This window comes from Aquarana catesbeiana, linkage group LG05 (genome assembly GCF_042186555.1).
Source record: "Aquarana catesbeiana isolate 2022-GZ linkage group LG05, ASM4218655v1, whole genome shotgun sequence".
Lineage (NCBI taxonomy): Eukaryota > Metazoa > Chordata > Amphibia > Anura > Ranidae > Aquarana > Aquarana catesbeiana.
Window position 1 is genome coordinate 22,975,903 of NC_133328.1, and position 23,082 is coordinate 22,998,984.

The 23,082-nt window shown below is 42.2% G+C and overlaps 1 protein-coding gene across 1 annotated transcript in view; it reads left to right on the forward strand.

Annotated features, from left to right (window-relative positions):
* The window catches only part of MEOX2 (mesenchyme homeobox 2), a 151,017-nt gene extending 131,740 nt beyond the window's left edge, over positions 1-19,277 (forward strand). The window contains exon 3 of the mRNA XM_073629522.1: positions 11,524-19,277. Within this exon, the coding sequence (XP_073485623.1) occupies positions 11,524-11,748 (225 nt within the window). The 3' untranslated portion in view covers positions 11,749-19,277. The remainder of the gene's footprint in view (positions 1-11,523) is intronic.
* Positions 19,278-23,082: the final 3,805 nt, after the last annotated feature.

Below are 23,082 nucleotides of genomic sequence, written 5' to 3' on the forward strand. Positions count from 1 at the left end.
TTGGGATTTTTGGTAGGAATATTGACCCATTGTTAGGGTCATTGGTAGGAATAGTGCCCCATTGTTGGGATTATTGGTAGGAATATTGACCCATTGTTGTAGTCATTGGTAGGAATAGTGCCCCATCGTTGGGGTTTTTGGTAGGAATATTGACCCATTGTTGGGGTCATTGGTAGGAATAGTGCCCTATTGTTGGGATTATTGGTAGGAATATTGACCCATTGTTGCAGTCATTGGTAGTAATAGTGCCCCATCCTTGGGATTTTTGGTAGGAATATTGACCCATTGTTAGGGTCATTGGTAGGAATAGTGCCCCATTGTTGGGATTATTGGTAGGAATATTGACCCATTGTTGTAGTCATTGGTAGGAATAGTGCCCCATCGTTGGGGTTTTTGGTAGGAATATTGACCCATTGTTAGGGTCATTGGTAGGAATAGTGCCCCATCATTGGGATTTTTGGTAGGAATATTGACCCATTGTTGGGGTCATTGGTAGGAATAGTGCCCCATTGTTGGGATTATTGGTAGGAATATTGACCCATTGTTGGAGTCATTGGTAGAAATAGTGCCCCGTTGTTGGTGTAGGAGCAGTGCCTTTTATCAGTGTTCCAAGTGAATGATAAAGGCAAGCAAAGGGCCACATCAGCCCCCCCCCCCCCCCCCCGGCCGCAGTTTGGAGACCACTGGTCTAGGTGGTCAGCAAAGCATAATATACATATAATAAAAATGATAAGGTGACACTCACAGGCTTTAAAGAGGAAGTAAACCCCAGACTTTTTCTCTTTTTTTTAAATATTATCATCCAGCAATGTATTTAGAAGTCTTGCATACAAAAAGAGTACTAAAACGAGGTTAGTAAACACCTTTTTTTGCTTTTATAAATTTTCTCTTCTTCTGGGAATCGGCCGCGCCATCTTTACTATTGATTGCTGGCTCTTGTGTGGACGTCATTTCCGCCCTTCCTTTCCTTCCCTGTGTTAATCTCGTGCATGCGCGATCGCGGTCACGTGTAAACCAAGCCTCTATCCAGGAAGGTGAGGAGGAGGGCACAGTATCGCGAGGCTTCCTTTCCTGTACCGTTCTCAGTGAAAGGAAATAAGCTGGCATGCTGTGGGTAGTGAAACGGCACACATAGCATGGCGTTAAAGAAGCTACGAACTGGGCATGCCCCGGTGACATCATTACAGATTGCAAGACGGATTGTGAGGAAACTGTTATGCCGCGTACACACGGTCGGATTTTCCGGCGGAAAATGTTCGATGGGAGCTTGTTGTCGGAAATTCCGACCGTGTGTAGGCTCCATCGGACATTTTCCATCGGAATTTCCGACACGCAAAATTTGAGATCTGGATCTCAATTTTTCCGACAGCAAAATCCGTTGTCGTAAATTCCGGTCGTGTGTACACAATTCCAACGCACAAAATTCAACGCATGCTCGGAATCAAGCAGAAGGAGCCGCACTGGCTACTGAACTTCCTTTTTCTCGGCTCGTCGTACGTGTTGTACGTCACCGCGTTCTTGACAGTTGGAATTTCCGACAAGATTTGTGCGACCGTGTGTATGCTAGACATGTTTGGGCCAACATCTGTCGGAAAAAAATCCATGGATTTTGTTGTCGGAATGTCCGATCGCGTGTACGGGGCATAAGAGTAAGTGACATTTCACAGGCAGCGATCAGCTGCCTGTTCTATGCAGATTATAATGGAAAGAGAGAGGGGGTTTCCCCTAGGTGGACTTTAAAAGCACATAGTAGTATCTATTAGAGGAGTATACAAAGTATTTATAGTAGAAAAAGATTTTTATTAATGATTGAACATTGTCATTAAAAGATATGCTGTATATACTCGAGTATAAGTCGAGTTTTTCAGCACATTTTTTTGTGCTGAAAGTGCCCCCCTCGACTTATACTCGAGTCAAGCACTTTTCTGCAGCAAAAAATTTCATTTTCCAAACCGACTTTGGGGCCCTGTATCTTAGGGCCACTTTGTGCTAGGAACCCCAAATTTAGTGTGCAAACCCAGTGGAATTGGCACCATAACATATCCAAAGGTTCATAGGACCAAGTGGCCCCGAGATACGTGGCCCCAAAGCCGGTTCGGAAAATGTCATTCTCTGCTGCAGAAAAGTGCTTGACATTTTCTGAACCGATTTTTGAGGCCCTGTATCTCGGGGACACTTGGTGCTAGAAACCCCAGCTTGGATATTGTATGGTGCTAGTTCCACTGAGTTTGCACACCAAATTTGGGGTTCCTAGCACTAAGTGACCCCGAGATACGGGGCCCCAAAGTCGGTCAACTGTGTCCAAACTGCAGCAATGTCATTTCGGGACCATTTGGGTTCAGAGACCCCAAATTTTGGCTGCAGCTAGGGGGCATCTAGGAACCCTTAACTACCGAGTTTGAAGTTCGGGGGACCTATGGCTGTAAATGGGCACAGTGAGGCTGCAAATGGGCATTGTTGACCCTCTTTTCCACTTACAGTAGCTGTGCATTTCTCACCCTAGGCTTATACTCGGGTCACTAAGTTTTTCCCATTTTTTTGTGGTAAATTAGGGCCTTGACTTATACTCGGAACGACTTATACTCAAGTATATACGGTACATATAGAAATGAAACAATGGATTGTCTAAACAATGTCGCATATTGTCACCGTGTTAGAAAACATGCCTTGGAATGTGAGAGAAGTCCTTCTCTCGGGGATAGCATTTACAGCACCAAGTCCTTTTGAGACTGTTTCTTTTGATGCCTATATGCCTTGAAATAGCAATCCCACTGACACAGCTCTTACTGCTGCTTACCTCCTCTGTTTTTTAAATGTTATATAATGGAATGTTGAAATCCGCCTTGCATATCAAACACTATGTAAGTGGACAAGCTAAATATTTGATCTAAGTACAGTATGTTTTATGACTACAACATTCTATTTATTTGAAATTCATTATTCTTTAATTATGTCATAGATACAATTTCCTCTTCACACACCCCTGAAGAAGGAGAAAAATTGTACTCCGAAACGCGTTTGGTGCAAAGAGGATATCCTATGTGTTTTCTAACACGGTGACAATATTTGACATTGTTTAGACAATCCATTGTTTCATTTCTATATGTATATCTTTTAATGACGATGTTCAATCATTAATAAAAAAATGTTTCTACTATAAATACAGTGTATACTCCTCTAATAGATACTACGATGTGCTTTTAAAGTCCACCTAGGGGAAACCCCCTCTCTCTTTCTAAAATACTGGATGTGGCACTATACTAGCATAATATTACAATTCGCTCTTTTTGCTATGCAGGTTATAATGAGCTAAAGTGAAAGCGGAGAGTTTACAACCACTTTAAAGTGAACAACGATAAGGTTTATTTTGAAAGTTTGCCAAGGCACAAGATAAAGACAAGCTGGCGCCTTGTTGAAATGTCAGAATAAACTTTATCCACTTGACCTCTGGAAGGTTTACCCCCTCTTCATGACCAGGCCATTTTTTGCGATACGGCACTGTGTGCTTCAACTAACAATTGCACGGTCGGGCAATGTTGTACCCAAATAAAATTTATGTAATTTTTAACCACAAAAAGAGCTTTCATTTGGTGGTATTTGATCACCTCTGCGTTTTGTTTCTGCTTTAAAAATGACTGACAAAAAAAAAAAAAATGACAGGACAGAGCTCTGCCTTGTTACAGAATTCTGTCTGGTGTGTCTTCCGGACGATGAGCGGGTGACGGTGGACATCAATTGGCAGCGCCCACTGTGTTCAATCAGAGCAGAGCAGGATCGCCTACCCGGAAGTGCTGGATCACATACCTAGTACGCGATCCAGCGCAGAAGAGCCAACTTGCCGCTGTATATCTAAGTTATACAGTCGGTAAGCAGTTATCATTTAGTGCTCACTTATAAAGCCCTATGAGTGTCACCTTATTTTTTGAATTATCATATATGTGTATATATATATATATATATATATATACAGTATATATATATATATACAGTCGTGGACAAAAGTTTTAAGAATGACACAAATATTTATGATCACAAAGTCTGCTGCCTCAGGCTCGGTTCACACTGGGGCGACTTGTCAGGCGACCTAGTCGCCTGACAAGTCGCCTCCCGTTCTGTGCTATGGAACCGTTCTAATCGGAGCGACGCAAGTCGCTCCGACTTAGAAAAAGGTTCCTGTATTACTTTGGGGGCGACTTGGGGCGACTTGCATAGACTTCTATGCAGAAGTCGTCTCGCAAGTCGCCCCGGCAGTCGTTTGCAGGTCGCCTCGCTGAGGCGACCTGCAAGTCGTGCCGCCCATGTGTGAACCGAGCCTCAGTGTTTTTAGATCTTTTTGTTAGATGTTACTATGATATACTGAAGTATAATTACAAGCATCTCATTACTGTCAAAGGCTTTTATGGACAATTACATGAAGTTTATGAAAAGAGTCAATATTTGCGGTGGTGACCCTTCTTTTTCAAGACCCCTGCAATCCCACCCCTCCAGCATGCTGACGATCAACTTTTGGGCCACATCCTGACTGATGGAAGCCCTTTTTTGCATATTCAATACTTGGATTTTGTCAGAATTTGTGTTTTTTTTTTTTTTTTTTGTTCACCCACCTCTTGAAGATTGACTACAAGTTCTCAATGGGATTAAGGTCTGGGGAATTTCCTGGCCATGGACCCAAAATTTTGCTGTTTTGTTCCCCAAGCCACTTAGTTATCACTTTTGCTTTATGGCAAGGTGCTCCATCATGGTGGAATAGGCATTGTTCCTCACCAAACTGTTCTTGGATGGTTGCGAGAAGTTGCTCTCGGAGGATGTTTTTGTACCATTCTTTATTCATAGCTGTGTTCTTAGGCAAAATTGTGAGTGAGCCCGCTCCCTTAGCTGAGAAGCAACCCCACCCATGAATGGTCTCAGGAGGCTTTACTGTTGGCATGACACAGGACTGATGGTAGCGCTCACCTTTTCTTCTAAGGACAAGGTATTTTCCAGATGCCCCAAACAATCAGAAAGGGGATTCATCAGAGAAAATTACTTTACCCCAGTCCTCAGCAGTCCAATCCCTGGACCTTTTGCAGAATATCAGTCTGTCCCTGATGTTTTTCCTGGAGAGAAGTGGCTTCTTTGGCTGCCCTTCTGCCAGGTCATCCTCCAAAAGTCTTCATTGTGCATGCCGATGTCCTCACACCTGCCTGCTGCCATTCCTGAGGAAGCTCTGCACTGGTGGTGCCCCGATCAGCTGTAGGAGACGGTCCTGGCGCTTGCTGGATTTTCTTGGGCTCCCTAAAGCCTTCTTCACAAATGCAGTGGAAATATTTTTTATGGGGTTGAAGCGGAACTTCAGTAATTTTTTCAACTTTACATCTATTAAATCTTCTGCCCTTGTTGTTGTTTTAACTTTGGATAGTAAAACATTTTTTTTTCTGCCAGTAAATACCTTATACAGCCCACTTCCTGTTTCTTGTCTGGTCATTAGCCTAGGCTTATGACATCATGCACAGCTCTCTCTCTATCACCCTCCTGAGAGTTTGCCAGGAAGGGAGGGGGGGTGAGTCATATGAGCGCCAATGAGAGCTGCAGGGCTGGAGGTGTGCCTCTGTGTGTCTGTGTAAATCCAGGAAGTCAACAGGCAGCATCTTCAGCTGCCCACAGTTGAAATGGCTGCAGCCAGACTCAGTGGAGGGAGATTTCTGCAGCATATTTGGCAAGTGCAGAATCACAGTATATATAAAATATGCAAAGTGGTTGGAGGGAAGCTTCAGAATGGCAAAGATGTTTTTATTACAAATTATGTGAGCAGACTGCAGTTCCTCTTTAAGTTCATTTTTATGGCGAAGAGGAACATTGCAAATAATTGCAATTCATCTGATCGCTCTTCATAACATTCCGGAGTATATGCAAATTGCCATAATAAAAACTGAGGCAGCAGACTTTGTGAAAATGAATATTTGTGTCATTTCATTCTCAAAACTTTTGGGCATGGCTGTGTATATATATCTATATATATAGATATATATATTTATATAATCAGCCCCCAAAAAATCCACCCGCCTGCTCGCATTTTGTGAGTGGCTTTTGAGGGCTGGCGAGGAAGGGCTGCCTGAGAGCGGGGGGGGGGGGGGGGGGGGCGAGCCGGCAGCCTGTGTGGAATGGGAGTCCTTCTCCCAGCGATCACGGAGGGGAAGAGAGAGAGAGCCGCCCAGGTGATCACAGCGCAGCGCGGGGAACACAGCGATAACAGCTTTCATTTCAATAGCAGTGTTCCCCGCCGCTCGCTGTCAGATACAGCCCCTCCTCATGGTCCCAGGACTTTGATAGACTTTGATTTGATCTGTCAATCGAAGTTCCCCGGCCAGGGGGCGGGGCTGTATAAGACGTTGAGCTGCGGGAACACGGCAATTGAAATGAAAGCTGTTATCGCTGTGTTCCCCGCGCTGCGCTGTGATCACCTGGGCGGCTCTCCTGTTCCTCTCCTCCCCTGCACAGGTAGGCTGCATAGTGGGTACAAGGCTGCATTGGTGGGCACAAGGCTGCATTGGTGGGCACTGGGCACAAGGCTGTATTGGTGGGCACAAGGCTGCATTGGTGGGCACTGGGCATAAGGCTGTATTGGTGGGCACAAGGCTGCATTGGTAGGCACAAGGCTGCATGGTGGGCACTGGGCACAAGGCTGCATTGGTAGGCACAAGGCTGCATGGTGGGCACTGGGCATAAGGCTGTATTGGTGGGCACAAGGCTGCATTGGTAGGCACAAGGCTGCATGGTGGGCACTGGGCACAAGGCTGCATTGGTGGGCACAAGGCTGCACTGGTGGGCGCAAGGCTGCATGGTGGCCACTGGGCACAAGGCTGCATTGGTGGGCACAAGGCTGCATGGTGGAAACAAGGCTGCATTGGAGGGCACAAGGCTGCATTGATGGACACAAGGCTGCATTGGTGGGCACAAGGATGCATTGGTGGGCACTGGGCAGAAGGCTGCATGGTGGACACAAAGCTGCATTGGTTGGCACAAGGCTGCATGGTGGGCACTGGGCACATGGCTGCATTGGTGGGCACAAGGATGCATTGGTGGACACTGGGCACAAGGCTGCATGGTGGACACAAAGCTGCATTGGTTGGCACAAGGCTGCATGGTGGGCACTAGGCACAAGGCTGCATTGGTGGACACACACAGCCTGCATTGGTGGGCACAGATACAGTTGTTAATATTTATTTTTATAACTTATTTCTGCATTATACATTTAAGTGTCATTTCATGAGATAATTTATGAGGGCGTGTTTAGGGGCGGGGTAACTGGTGGCGAGTAACCCTTGAGGCTTTTGAGCCCTGTATGTATATTATTATTATTATTATTATTATTATTTTATATGTTATTATCATTATGATTAACCACCTCAGCCCCGGAAGGTTTTACCCCCTTCATGACCAGGGCATTTTTTGCTATTCAGCACTGTGCCACTTTAACTGGTAATTGCGCATACATCTACGTGATCCAGCCTGCCCGAGTCGGCCGCCCGCAGTAAACGGACTGTGGGTGGTTGGCAATGGTAGGTGGGTAATACTATTGTTGTTGTTGATAAAAATATTATATCAATATATTATTATTTTATATTATATATTGTATTTATTGGCGTATAACACACACTTTTTCACCCTGAAAATTGGGTGCAAATAGTGTGTGCGTGTTATACGCCAATACTTCAATCTTAGCTGCCTCTGAGGGAACGGGGGGGATGAGCGCCGTCAGATTACATACAGTGAGAATCTCCTGTTTACTTGGTGGCCTCTGTAATAGGAAGTCTCATCTCCTGGGCCGCCATTGGACCACTGTTCTGTCTACCATAAGAGATTCTCACTGTATGTAATCTGTCAGGCTGCTGCATTGATGGAAATGGAGAGGCTGCTGCATTGATGGCAATGGTGAGGCTGCTGCATTGATGGCAATGGTGAGGCTGCATTGATGTGGACGGATGAGGCTGCATTGATGTGGACTGGTGAGGCTGCATTGATGGCACTTGTGAGGCTGCAGATGGGCATTGATCAGGCTGCATTGATGGCAATGGTGAGGCTGCTGCATTGATGGCAATGGTAAGGCTGCTGCATTGATGCCAATGGTGAGGCTGCTGCATTGATGGCAATGGTGAGGCTGCATTAATGTGGACTGATGAGGCTGCATTGATGGGAATGATGAGGCTGCATTGATGGGAATGATGAGGCTGCATTGATATGGACTGATGAGGCTGCATTGATGGCACTTGTGAGGCTGCAGCTGGGCATTGATCAAGCTGCATTGATGGCAATGGTGAGGCTGCATTGATGGCAATGGTGAGGCTGCATTGATGTGGACTGATGAGGCTGCATTGATGGCACTTGTGAGGCTGCAGATGGGCATTGATCAGGCTGCATTGATGGCAATGGTGAGGCTGCTGCATTGATGGCAATGGTGAGGCTGCTGCATTGATGGCAATGGTGAGGCTGCATTAATGTGGACTGATGAGGCTGCATTGATGGGAATGATGAGGCTGCATTGTTGGGAATGATGAGGCTGCATTGATATGGACTGATGAGGCTGCATTGATGGCACTTGTGAGGCTGCAGATGGGCATTGATCAAGCTGCATTGATGGCGATGGTGAGGCTGCATTGATGGCAATGGTGAGGCTGCATTGATGTGGACTGATGAGGCTGCATTGATGGCACTTGTGAGGCTGCAGATGGGCATTGATCAGGCTGCATTGATGGCAATGGTGAGGCTGCTGCATTGATGGCAATGGTGAGGCTGCATTGATGTGGACTGATGAGGCTGCATTGATGTGGACTGATGAGGCTGCATTGATGGCACTTGTGAGGCTGCAGATGGGCATTGATCAGGCTGCATTGATGGCAATGGTGAGGCTGCATTAATGTGGACTGATGAGGCTGCATTGATGGGAATGATGAGGCTGCATTGTTGGGAATGATGAGGCTGCATTGATATGGACTGATGAGGCTGCATTGATGGCACTTGTGAGGCTGCAGATGGGCATTGATCAAGCTGCATTGATGGCGATGGTGAGGCTGCATTGATGGCAATGGTGAGGCTGCATTGATGTGGACTGATGAGGCTGCATTGATGGCACTTGTGAGGCTGCAGATGGGCACTGACTCTTATTTTGCTTCAAAGTTTATTTAAAATGTAAGTTATTTTCCTGAAACTTCCCTCTTAAAATGAATGTGCGTGTTATATGCCGATAAATACGGTATATAATGTATCTGTTTTATTATTATTATTATTGTGGGTTTCTATAGTGTTTTCTCAATAATTGAGTGACTCTTGTTCAGTCCACGCTTCCAAGTACACGTTGTCTTGGAGGGGTAGGAGATTTCCTTGATGAGTTGTAGAGTTAAAGTGAATCTCTGTAACAGAATCCGTCTGTCCGGTGACGTCTGGAGAGCTGTCCTGCGGCTCCGGAGCCCAGTTGGTGTAACAGGCACCGCGCAGTGACAGCGCCCCGTGTATCTGAAGCCGCAGCGAGCGGAGCTTGTTGTGTGTGACTCGGGCTTTGCTGTTGCTACCGTCTCCTGTAGTGGGAACAAAATGTAACAAGATGACACTCAGAGCACGATGGGAGGTCAGAGCCGAGTGACCTCTAACCCGTGGCAAGGCACCATGTAGACTTGTGTTACAACAGTTGTTACATACGCACAACTGCATTAAACTGAGTAGTTTTATTTTGCACAAAGTTATTTGTTGTGTTTCTATGGGCACCGGGGAAAATATTCATAGATGGGTATAGACACAGCCAGCCACAACGGATGCTTTGGAACCAAAAAATACATTTTTGGACCATTGACAGGCATGTGTGAGATCCACGCAAAACCAACCAATACACAAATACAGTTCCTTGCAGCTTAGTTGATTTGCCAGCCAACAAAATATACGATATTTACACTGTATGGCCAAAAGTATTGGGACGCCTGCCTTTACACACACATGAACTTTAATGTCATCCCAGTCTTAGTCCGTAGGGTTCAATATTGAGTTGGCTCCGCCCTTTGCAGCTATAACAGCTTCAACTCTTCTGGGAAGGCTGTCCACAAGGTTTAGGAGTGTGTCTATGGGAATGTTTGACCATTCTTCCAGAAGTGCATTTGGGAGGTCAGGCACTGATTTTGGTTGAGAAGGCCTGGCTCACAGTCTCCGCTCTAATTCATCCCAAAGGTGTGCTATGGGGTTGAGGTCAGGACTCTGTGCAGGCTAGTCAAGTTCCTCCACCCCAAACTCGCTTATCCATGTCTTTATGGACCTTGCTTTGTGCACTGGTCCAAATTATTTGGTGGAGGGGGGATTATGGTGTGGGGGGTTGTTTTTCAGGGGTTGGGCTTGGCCCCTTAGTTCTAGAGAAGGGAACACTTAAAGCGCCAGCATACCAAGACATTTTGGACAATTTCATGCTCCCAACTTCGTGGGAACAGTTTGGGGGATGGCCCCTTCTTGTTCCAACATGACTGCGCACCAGTGCACAAAGCAAGGTCCATATAGACATGGATGAGTGGGTTTGGGGTGGAGGAACTTGACTGACCTGCACAGAGTCCTGACCTCAACCTGATAGAAAACCTTTGGGATGAATTAGAGGGGAGACTGTGAGCCAGGCCTTCTCGTCCAACATCCAAGCCCGACCTCACAAATGTGCTTCTGGAAGAATGGTCAAACATTCCCATAGACACACTCCTAAACCTTGTGGACGGCCTTCTCAGAAGAGTTGAAGCTGTTATAGCTGCAAAGGCGGACCAACTCAATATTGAACCCTACAGACTACTGCCCCGTACACACGGTCGGACTTTGTTCGGACATTCCGACAACAAAATCCTAGGATTTTTTCCGATGGATGTTGGCTCAAACTTGTCTTGCATACACACGGTCACACAAAGTTGTCGGAAAATCCGATCGTTCTGAACGCGGTGACGTAAAACACGTACATCGGGACTATAAACGGGGCAGTGGCCAATAGCTTTCATCTCTTAATTTATTCTGAGCATGCGTGGCACTTTGTCCGTCGGATTTGTGTACACACGATCGGAATTTCCGACAACGGATTTTGTTGTCGGAAAATTTTATATCCTGCTCTCCAACTTTGTGTGTCGGAAAATCCGATGGAAAATGTGTGATGGAGCCTACACACGGTCGGAATTTCCGACAACAAGGTCCTATCACACATTTTCTGTCGGAAAATCCGACTGTGTGTACAGGGCATAAGATTGGGATGCCATTAAAATTCATGTGTGTGTAAAGGCAGGCGTCCCAATACTTTTGGTAATATGGTGTATCTGGATATTATGAAATGTTAGTGGTGAATTTTATTTTTCCTTAAAATTTTTTCTAAAGGACTGTTTTTGGATAGATTGGAGAGAGGTAAGAACCCCTGTCAGGTTTTTTCTGCTGTCTGTGTCCCCTTTAGGGAGATTCACTCTCTCTATTTGTATCGATGACCATTAACATTGGGGAAAAAAAGTGGAGGAAAATCTTGACATGTATTTTTTTTTTCTTCTGCAGGTAAAAGTTTGGTTTCAGAATCGCAGGATGAAATGGAAGAGAGTGAAAGGCGGACAGCAGGGAGCTGCAGCCAGAGAGAAGGAAATAGTCAATGTGAAAAAAGGAACTCTACTACCTTCCGAGCTCTCCGGCATTGGGGCCGCGGGCCTCCAACACACAGCTGACTCACTAGCCAACGATGATAGCCGTGATAGCGATCAGAGCTCTGAACATGCTCACTTGTGATTTTTTTTTTTTTTAACGTAAAGTGACTTTCAAACCAGATTTGTTCTCAGGAAAGACAAGTAACACGGCGAAGACCGGCTCGGAGATTTTCAGGATCTGACCTGAACGTTTTCTGCAAGGAAGACTTCCTTTATAGACTACACTATGGTCTTACTCTTGAATTGTTAATGTTATGACGAGGAACAGGGCCGGGACAAGGACAATAAAAAAAAAAAAGTCAGAATATGCCCAAGGCAGAAGAAAGTTTTAATTTGAATCCTAAAAGTCTTAAAGGGATTGTCTACCTCCAGTAGATATTATTCTATTGGCTTGTGTCCTGTAACTGTTGCATATCTGTAGTCCACCAACCTTCCATGTTTCCTCTCAACCCCCCCTTCTCGAGTTCTCCTCATTGAAATCTGCCAACTCTTCACTTTTATAGAATACATTTTTTCTGGAATGCAGAAGTAGGGATGTTTGGTTATGTTTTCACCACGATACAAGCCTGATGGGACAGTTAGGTGGGCCTGTGGTAGGCTGAGTCATCCCTTGGCTTGACACTCCAAAAGTGAGATATGTTTGTGGTCATTTCCAACCCTTTGGAGGTTCTGGTGTTCCTGCCCAATTCTATGTGTTCCAGCTTATCCTCTTACATTCACTATAATAGGGGTGACCTCAGTTATGGTCAGTGGCATATCCTGAGTGTGCACAAATTGAGGATAAAGGTCATCAGAGGCTGCCCATGGTCTATACATGAACCCCTTCCGTTGCAGATCCTGCAAGGTGGGGGGGGGAGGAGATGAGACCCTGATGTGAAGGGGGATATGATGGAGACCCTGCTAAAAGGGTGGACTCTGACTGGGCCCCTGCTGTAAGGGGGGAAATTGATAGGTAACCTTGATATAAGGAGGGGCTCTAATAGGGATGTAAACAGGGACTTTGAGGTGGACCTTGATGTAAGGAAGACTCTGATAGGAACCCCGATGTAAAGGGGCATATGATGGGGACCGTGCTGTATGGGTGGACTCTGACTGGGTCCCTGATGTAAGGAGGGCTATGATGCTGTAAGGGATGACTTTGATGAGGAATCTGATGTAAGGGGGTTCCTGAATGTAAGGGAGACTATGATGGGGACCCTACTGTAAGGGGGGGCTCTAATGGGAACCCTGATGTAAGAGTTGACTGTTGTGGGGACTCTAATAGGAAACCCTGACATAAGGAGGGACGCTAATAGGAACCCTGATGTAAGAGGGATTCTGATGGTGATTTTTTATTGCCCACAAATATTTGCAAAACTTACAACGTGCCCCTCGTACTGGAAGGTTTGGAGAAACCTGCACTATAATATAAAACAAATATAAAATATGCAGCTAGGATGGCAGGAGCCCCTTGTAATGGCCACAACTGGTGTACAAATCTGGGAACCCATCAACCAACCTAGAAAGATATAAGAAACTCCTGGTTTAACTCTCCAACATTTTGCCAAAAACAAACATTTTGGGTGGAGTGATCCTCTTAGGTTGAAGACAAAGAACAAACTCCATAAATCTGTCATTGGACCAGCCCACAAAAAAATAAAAATACACCACAACCTCCAAATATTAGAGCATAAGAGTGTGTTATCACAAGACCGGGACTTTTCAGGTGCTACAAAGCTGTACGCAAGAAGATTTGTAAAAATAAAATATATATTTTTTCCGTTTACACCACAAACCAAACCAAAAAATATAAATGTAATTCATTTTAATATGCAGAGCAAACTCCCCCATCCATCCATGTCTCCGTGCTTTATTTTGTTGGGAAATCACTTTTGACCACTTCAGCCCCGGAAGATTTGGCTGCTAATTGACCGAGCCATTTTTTGCGATTCGGCACTGCGTCGCTTTAACTGACAATTGCGCGGTCGTGCGACGCTGTACCCAAACAAAATTGACGTCCTTCTTTTTCGCACAAATAGAGCTTTCTTTTGGTGGTATTTGATCATCTCTGCGGTTTTTATTTTTTGCGCTATAAATCAAAAAAGAGCGACAATTTTGAAAAAGAAAAACCACAATATTTTGTACTTTTTGCTATAATAAATATCCCCATTTTTTTTTTTTAACTAATTTTTTCTCAGTTTAGGCCGATACGTATTCTTCTACATATTTTTGGTAATAAAAATTGCAATAAGCATATATTGATTGGTTTGCGCAAAAGTTATAGCGTCTACAAAATAGGGGATAGATTTATAGCATTTTTATTATTATTATTATTTTTTTTTACTAGCAATGGCGGCGATTTTTATCGTGATTGCAACATTATGGCGGACATATCGGACAATTTTGACACATTTTTTGGGACCATTCACATTTATACAGCGATCAGTGCTGTAAAAGTGTCATTGGCACTGAAGGTGTTAACACTAGGGGGCGATCAAGGGGTTAAATGTGTGCTACATGTTCTAACTGAAGGGGATGGGACTTGGTAGGGGAAGAGATAGATCACTGTTCATACTTTGTATGAACACACGATCTGTCTCTTCTCCCCTCAGAGAACCGGGATCTCTGTGTTTACACACAGAGTTCCTCGGTTCTCACCGTGTCACGAGCGATCGCGGGAGCGCGGCGGTCATCGCGACACGCCAGGCACTCGCACCGGCTCCGGGGGGCGAGCAGCGGGCACGCGCGCCCCTAGTGGCCACAAAAAGAAGCGACGTAACATGACAGCGATTCGCGCAGCCGAGCCATGTTGCCGCAGTACAACTGCGGCGGCTGGTCGGCAAGTGGTTAAAAAACACCCCACTTGGCATTTCTAACTATGAGCATCTTGAGTAAGGGCAGATGATTCATGTAGCATTTATTTCCTGGAATCCACCTGCCATTAGCTTCAGGCATGCAGGCCGGAGGGTGTGCTTAACTGAGAAGTCCCTCCGCCCCTCCTCCAAATTAAAGTAAAAAATGCCCATGAAAACTTCTGGGATGTATGAGATCATTTTGGTCTAGGCCAGAAACCAAGAAGCAACTGAAGAAATGTAAAGAAAATAAATTAAAAAAAGAAAATATACTGTACCTTCCTATCTATTTACTAATGCTAGCCGCAAAACGACTAAAAATAGTTCATGTTGATTCAAACAATTTAGTTCTGCTTTAAGTGTCCGAGCTTGAGCTGACTGTCAACAAAGCTATAAAAAGGCATATATATAGTAGAAGGTGTAGAAGAGCTTGTATAAGTCAATAGATAGAAAAATAGAAAAGTCACGGCAGAAAAAAGACCGAGTTGTCCATCATGTCTGCACAATTTTTTTTGTTTGTTTTTTTTTTTTTCGTTAACTTTATTTGTCAGAGTATAGATCTATGTTTGTCCCAAGCATGTTTGAAGCCATACAATCAATTTGTAAATGGACAATCCCTTTAAGTACATTGATTCCAATTCAATAAGGTGTGTTAATTATTAAGTGCAGTAGATCATAATAGCCGTTTTGATCTTCAGTGGGCTTTAGTAGGCAAGTCTCTGACATATTAGTATGGGTTAACTCACTTAATAATTAAACCTCGCTATTGAATAAGATCCAAGAACTTTGGTTGACATGAGTTATGTTTTTGTGATTTATTTTTGAATGAAAAAAAAGAAAATATTTAATATGTAAAATGTTATGATCGCTCTGTGTCCAGGGGAAGGGGGGGACAGCAGGATGCCTTTGCCTTAATTGCCAAAGCCTTGACCCGGCACTGACGAAGAATATAATTGGTTTGGAACATTCCAATACATAAGAATATGAATATGCTGACTATGGTATGGTCAGGTTACTTTGCTTTTACCTTGCACTGACGTTTACAAGAAAACAAAAATCACATTGTTGAAGCTAACTTTTTTTTTTTAAAGTTTCGAATTTCTTCTTCTTCTATTTTTCTTCTTGTTCACCTTCGAAAGTCTTATTTTCTTATTTGGTGCTATTTGCACAAATGACGCAGTCTACCGGAGTAAAACAAAGAAGCCATTGAAAAAAAAAATGTTGCGTAAGAGGAAATTTAAATCTGCAACTATTTTAACCGGGAAATAACACTTGTACAATGCTGGCTACTAATTAGTAATTCAGCTATTTGGAAGACCTTATTATTACCAATTAGGCTTCAAAATGGACAGCTAAAGTACCACATAGATATTCCTTTTCAAACAATCCAATTTCAAAAAGAATACATGGCAATTGTACAATTGTAGCCTGTGACATGCATACGTGACCCATAGCCTACTTTCACCAGGCCAAAAAACCTTGCATCTCCCTAGTCCCTAAATTGTATGTAAAGCCCAAACTTTGTTTTATAGAGTATTGAAGGGTTAAGACTTCTGTCAAGTTAGGAGGGCTGTACCGAAAGCTGTGACTTGCATATGTGACCCATAGCCTACTTGCACCAGCCCATAAAATCCTTGCATCTTCCTAGTCCCTAAATTGTATGTAAAGCCCAAACTTTGTGTTTTAGTTTGAAGGGTTAATGCCCCGTACACACGATCGGACTTTCCGACAACAAAACCGTGGAATTTTGTTTGAAGGGTGTTGGCTCCAACTTGTCTTGCATACACACGGTCACACAAATGTTGGCCAACAATTTACAAACGTAGTGACGTACAAGACGTACGTAATATCTCCATTACGAACGCTAGTTTTACAAGACTCGTCTTGGTTCCCAGCATGCGTGTTTGTACTTTGGACTTTTGTCCAACGGACTTGTGCACACACGATCGGAAAGTCCGACAACACACATTTGTTGGCGGAAAATTTAAGAGCATGCTAGCCAACATTTCTTGACGGAAAGTCCGGCAACAAATGTCCGATGGAGCGTACACACGGTCGGAACTTACCGCCAACCAGCTCACATCCAACATTTCCCATTGGAAAATCCGATCGCGTGTACGCGGCATAAGACCGCTGTCAAGTTAGGAGGGCTGTACCGAAAGCTGTGATTTGCATACAAGACCCATAGCCTACTTGCACCAGGCCAAAAAATCTTTGCATCTTTCTAGTCCTTAACCACTTAAGGACCAAGCCTATTTCTGACAATTTTTTTTTTTTTGCTAGAAAATTTCTTAGAACCCCCAAACATTATATATATATATATATATATATATATATATATATATATATATATATATATATATATGTGTGTGTGTATGTATATATATATATATATATATATGTATATATATATATATATATGTATATATATATATATATATATTAGCAGATACCCTAGAGAATAAAATGGATATCGTTGCAATACTTTGTCTGAACTCCAGTAACTACATGCTTCCCAATCCACCCAATTCCTCCTGGGCCTCCTCCTGCACTTTATCTGCTCCCTTTTTCTGTCATCCCCTTTCCCTAGACTGGGAGGATTGCATGGTCCCAACTAAATGCTTGGATCTAGAGCAATGTTGCATGGCCACTGTTACCTTTGAGGAGGTAGGTTCAGCTGACTCTTATTTCAATATAGAATTGTGTTATTTTTCCTGAAACGTTTTGTCTAGGCTTGCTGTTTTAAGGAGAAAAAAAAAATGTAGAAAGTTAGACCCCATTCACACAGGGGGAACACGACTTGCAGGTCGCCTCAGCGAGGCGACCTCCAAACGACTGCCCGGGCGACTTGCAAAACGACTTCTGTATAGAAGTCTATGCAAGTCGCCCCAAGTCGCCCCCGAAGTCGTACAGGAACCTTTTTCTAAGTCGGAGCGACTTGCGTCGCTCCCCTTAGAACGGTTCCATAGCACAGAACGGGAGGCGACTTGTCAGGCGACTAGGTCGCCTGACAAGTCGTCCCTGTGTGAATGGGCTCTCAACCTATAAAAAAAAAAAAAAAAAAAAATCATAATAGCCATACATGGAAATAAATTTTGCCTCTTTGTAGCATTTTTTTTTCTCTAATAACCGAACAATCCAAAATCTAGATGTACAAGATGCTCCCTTTCAACAACATCATTTTTATTTCTGATTCAGTGGCTGGACTGTTTGTTTCCAGTTGGCAAATAAAACCTCTGAAAGGCAAACATTAAAACAGTCCTAGTATTATTTGTTCAAAAAAAAAGTTGTAATAACTTCAGTGATGTAATTCTAAAAAATGTGCCAAAGAAGTAAACATTTTGTAACAATTCTGGCACGAAAAATCGTACTTAAGAGTTGTTCCGACATGCTGGAAAAAAATTTAAACAAATGAAGAAAGAAAAAAAAAAAAAAAAGAGAACGAAAAGCATAATAATTATTTTTTTTTTTGTAAATACACATCTCATCGCTTTAGTGACTTCAGCCCCCAATACAGCAGTATACTTTTGTACAGATTCTCAAAATGTTTTTTTTTTTTTTATTATTATTATTTTTTTTAACTACACTTAGTTTTGTTTTCTTTTACCATGAAATGGATTTACCCATGGTTATATGTTCCCTTTGCACTTTTGCATCCAACCAGGTGGATAAGGATGATGATGAATGAACCTGTGGTTATGTATATACATTTTAGGGAAAAGTCGCATTTTGAGATACTAGATTTTTTTTTTTTTTTTATTGATCTCTCCACTATATGCACCACTTTTCTGGAGATAATCAGTCTCCTCCAGGATCAAGTGATAGGGAGAGCAACTCACATTGAAACGTTTTTGGAGCTGTTGGGAGACTGGGATTTTTCATTAGATTGTATTATTTCAAAATAATCATCTGACCCTGACTTAACAACAAACTTATTCAATAAGAATACTTAATAATTAAATGGAATACATAAACTCTATTAATTATACAGAATTTTTAAGCAAATTAAAGGATCCGACAATTTGCCATGAAACCCAAAAAACACAGGCGATCTAAATTATAAATAAAAAGAAAAATCTGAAACTTTGCTGAATTTACATTAAAACAAGTTCACCATTTCTGCATAAAAAATGAACCATAATTTTAAAGTTAATAATTTTATGCAATGGAAACTCATTTATTCAATTGTTCTTACCTGTGCAAAACCCACCCAAAAATGTCATATTTTTGTAAGCCAACATATTCTAAAAATTTTCTAAATTTTCTAACTATTCTAAATTTTTACAGTTTTCATTTAAAATACTTTATTAATTCATGGCAAAAACGTTCCCATAGCAAAAATGTTTTACATTTTTCGGGATAAAATTGTATAGCTTTCAAAAAAAGAAATCTCTCTCTCTCCATTTTATTAGCATTTCTAGCATTGTTTTTTTATTAGCATCGATTGGAAAGCGTGTTACAATTTGTGTAGATGTCAACATCACGCAAATGGGAAAAAAAAAATGGCCACCGTGGTAATGCTGAATTGGGGAGTCCATTTAGGGTCTACTTAGCGTTCTTACAGGCAATTAAATAATGGTTTACACAAAGCAGACGGCTTTAAAATGTTTTAGGAGTATGGACTAGCCGAGTTTATACTTTGGCTTTGTAAATAGTATGTATGCATTAAAAATTCCTTCTCATTTACCAAAAGCAAAATAAGACATAGCAAAAAAAATTGTTTGTACTTTGTAAAAATGTTCAAGAAAATGTTCAATAAAATTCATCCTTTTTAACTACACAGAGTTCGTGAAGTTTATTTATCAAACGTTATCGTTATAATAGGATTTAAAAAAAAAGAAAACATTCCAAACTGTTTTCTATTTTTTATTCTTTTATCTGAAATATTCCATGGGAATACTTTTTATTGTATTTTTAGCCTACAGATGAAGCTTTTGCAGATCTGTCGTAAAAAAAAAAAAAAAAAAAAAAAAAAAAAAACATTGTTTTTAGACCTCAGGAGCTCAAGCTGAATGAGTCGGGTTGATTTACTTGAGTAGAAGATCATGTTCAAATTGCAAAATGAATGTTTACATTGTGAATATAGTAAATTTAAGTTTACTTTGAAAACCCAATCATATGCAAAGGAAATTTAAAATAATAAAAAAAAAGTTTGTGCTTGCACATAATTGGATGATTGAAGTGAACACAGCTGGACCTTATTCGTTCATCTAAGAAACTCACTTTAGAAAGTTTGTTTTCTACCAAAGTCTCTACTCCTTTAGTAAATCAACCCCTTGGAGTCAGAGCAGTGAACTCACCCTCCTCTCCCCCCCCCCCTCTCTTTTATATGGTTATGTCCAGGGTTTCAATCAGAAAGAGTTAGCCTGAAGGCAGACAGCTTCTGTTGTGCTTTCTCTCTCTTGAGAATACCCATAGGGCTTTGGGAGTCCTTTGTTATCAATCAATTTTTGATCTATATGGTGGGTCCTCATATTACACAGCTGTACATCTAAGCAAGATTGTAAAAAAGGAGAGGTGAAGAAGACTGTAAAGAAGTCCTTAAAACTTCAGTATGCTACCTTTTTCGTTTCGTCTCTACTGCAGTTTGCGGAAGGGCTTCTACAACTCTCCTAAAGCGGGCGTAAATTCCCATGCATGACTTTTACCTATAGGTAAGCCTATAGTAAGGTTTACATAGTTACATAGTAGGTGAGGCTGAAAAAAGACACACGTCCATCCAGTGCAACCTATGTGTGTGCTCATGTTAATAGTACAATGTATACCCCTGTATGTTGTGATCGTTAAGACGACCATCTAATAGTTTTTTGACATTATCGATGCTCCCTGCTGAAAACCACTGCTTGTGGAAGGGAATTCCACAACCTTACCACTCTTACAGTAAAGAACCCTCTACACAGTTTAAGGTTAAACCGCTTCTATTCTAATTTTGGTTAATGGCCGCAAGTCTTTTTAAATTCCCTTTCACTGAAAAGTTTGTTCCCTATGCTAGGGTCACCAGTACGGTATTTGTATATGACTTTCATATCCCCTCTAAAGCGTCTCTTCTCCAGAGAGAATAAGTTCAATGCTCCCAGTCTTTCCCCATAGTTGAGATCCTCCAGTTCCTTTGTTGCCCTTCTTTGTACTCGCTCCAGTTCCAGTACATCCTTCCTGAGGACTGGTGCCCAGAACTGGACGGCATACTCTAGATGCGGCCGGACCAGAGTCTTGTAGAGCGGGAGAATTATCGATTTATCTCTGGAGTCGATCCCCTTTTTAATGCCAATATTCTGTTGGCTTTGCTTGCAGCAGCTTGGCATTGCATGCCATTACTGAGCTTATCATCTACTAGGACCCCCAGGTCCTTTTCCATCCTAGATTCGCCCAGAGGTTCTCCCCCTAGTGAGTAAATTGCATTCACATTTTTGGCACCCAAATGCATTATTTTACATTTTTCAACATTAAACCTCATTTGCCATGTAGTCGCCCACCCCATTCATTTGTTCAGATCTTCTTGCAAGGTTTCCACATCCTGCGGAGAAGTTATTGCCCTGCTTATTATCGTCTGCAAATGCAGAGATTGAACTGTTTACTCCATCCTCCAGGTAGTTTATGAATAAATTAAAAAGGATTGGTCCCAGCACAGAACCCTGGGGGACCCCACTACCCACCCCTGACCATTCCGAGTATTCCCCATTTATCACCACCCTTTGAGCTTGCCCTTGTAGCCAGTTTTTTATCCAGGTACTCACCTCATGGTCCATGCCCACGGACCTGAGTTTGTACAGTAAACTATAGGTACAGTAAATATCTCCTAAACGTGAACCATTTAGAAGATATTTACTTTCCATGCAGCCGCATGCACTCTGAAGGAACAACATACCTGGAAAATAGGACCCCCATCCGTCTGTTTTTGGTGGAAAGGATCGGAACGGATGGCGGCTGGTGTCAGCGGGCATGCCACTCCATAGAGAACAATGCCGTGTCCGATCGGGTCCACCTGTCATTTTTACAGGCGGACCCGATTGGACGGCACGTGTTAAAGGACCCTAAATCATTGCCTACTTTTTCCAAGAATTAAAAAATATTGCCCTTATTAATACATAGAAGGCAAAATTTTGGGATGATCATGTGTATATGTGTGTGCCTATCTCTCCTTATCCGCTTACTGACCGCATAACATACTTATACGGCGGCAGAGCGGCTCTCCTGCGCCAGATCAGGTACCTAGCATGTGATCGGGCAATTCCAGGTATTCCGGCTCCATGGTTGTGCTGTATTTAGACACAGCCAAGCCAATGGATGTCCACCAACACCCGCTGATCGGTGAGGAGAGAGGCTGAACAGGGTCTATGTGAACTAGGCAGAGCTTTGTCCTGACACGGGGGAAATTATGGGATTTCTTTCCCTGATTCACTATCACTTCCCTTAGTAAAAGCAGCACACAAAGTACACATAAACACTGACTAGGCACACACTTAACTGTATTTAACCCCTTCCCAGCCAGTGCCATTAGTACAGTGACAGTGTATATTTTTTAGCACTGATCATTGTATTATTGTCACTGGTACTCACAAAGTGTCAAAAGTGCCAGCCAATGTCTGAATTTCTGCCACAATATTACAGTCCCATTATAAGTCGCTGATCGCCGCCATTGCTAGTATAAAAAGAGAAATAAATTATAATTCCAGTATACTGTATATCCCATAGTTTGTAGACGCTATAAAATTTGTGCAAACCGATCAATATTTGGCTGTTGAGTGAATGTAACAAATACGAATTTATCCAAAGTTACGAATTATCCGAAATAATGAATTTCGCATCTAAAACGAATGGAACTTAATAAATTAAAAAGTTTTTATTATTATTATTACTTATTATTATTATTAATTTGTTACGTTCCATTCGTTTAGATGTGACATTCGTTATTTCGGATAATTCGTAACTTTGGATAAATTCATATTTGTTACTTTCACTAACAGCCAAATTTGAAAGGAAATTCCAATACCTATAATTTAATAGTTAGTAATAGTTATTAATAGTTACTGTATTTCAGATTTTCAAATTTTGCGGTTTTCAAATTTTCGGATTTTCATTCTTATTTTCGGATTTCCGTTCTTTTTGATTTTCAAATTTCCGAATTTTTGGAAAAGTCTGTTAAATTTGTCGAATTTTGTCGAAAACAAATTCAGAGTAAGACGAATTGCACATGTCTACTTTCAACAGTTATACAGCTCAGCTCAGATAATAATCTCATTAGTTCTATCTGTAGAATCTGCTTATTTTCTTCTATCAATTTTGGTTACAATCGTTTTTATTGAGAAAGGTTTTCATGAGCATCACAGAATAGAGTGGCAAACAATCCTTTGCCATGCTCAAATCATTTGACAATAGAAATACATAGGGAACAAGGGGAGTGTCCAAAGGGTGGTGATAAATAACGAGTACTCAGACTGGTCTGGAGTGGTAAGTGGGGTGCCCCAAGGTTCTGTCTTGGGACCAATTCTTTTCAAGTTATTCATAAATGATATAGAGGATGGGATAAATAGCTCAATCTCAGTTTTTGCGGACGACACAAAATTAAGCAGGGCAATAACTTCACA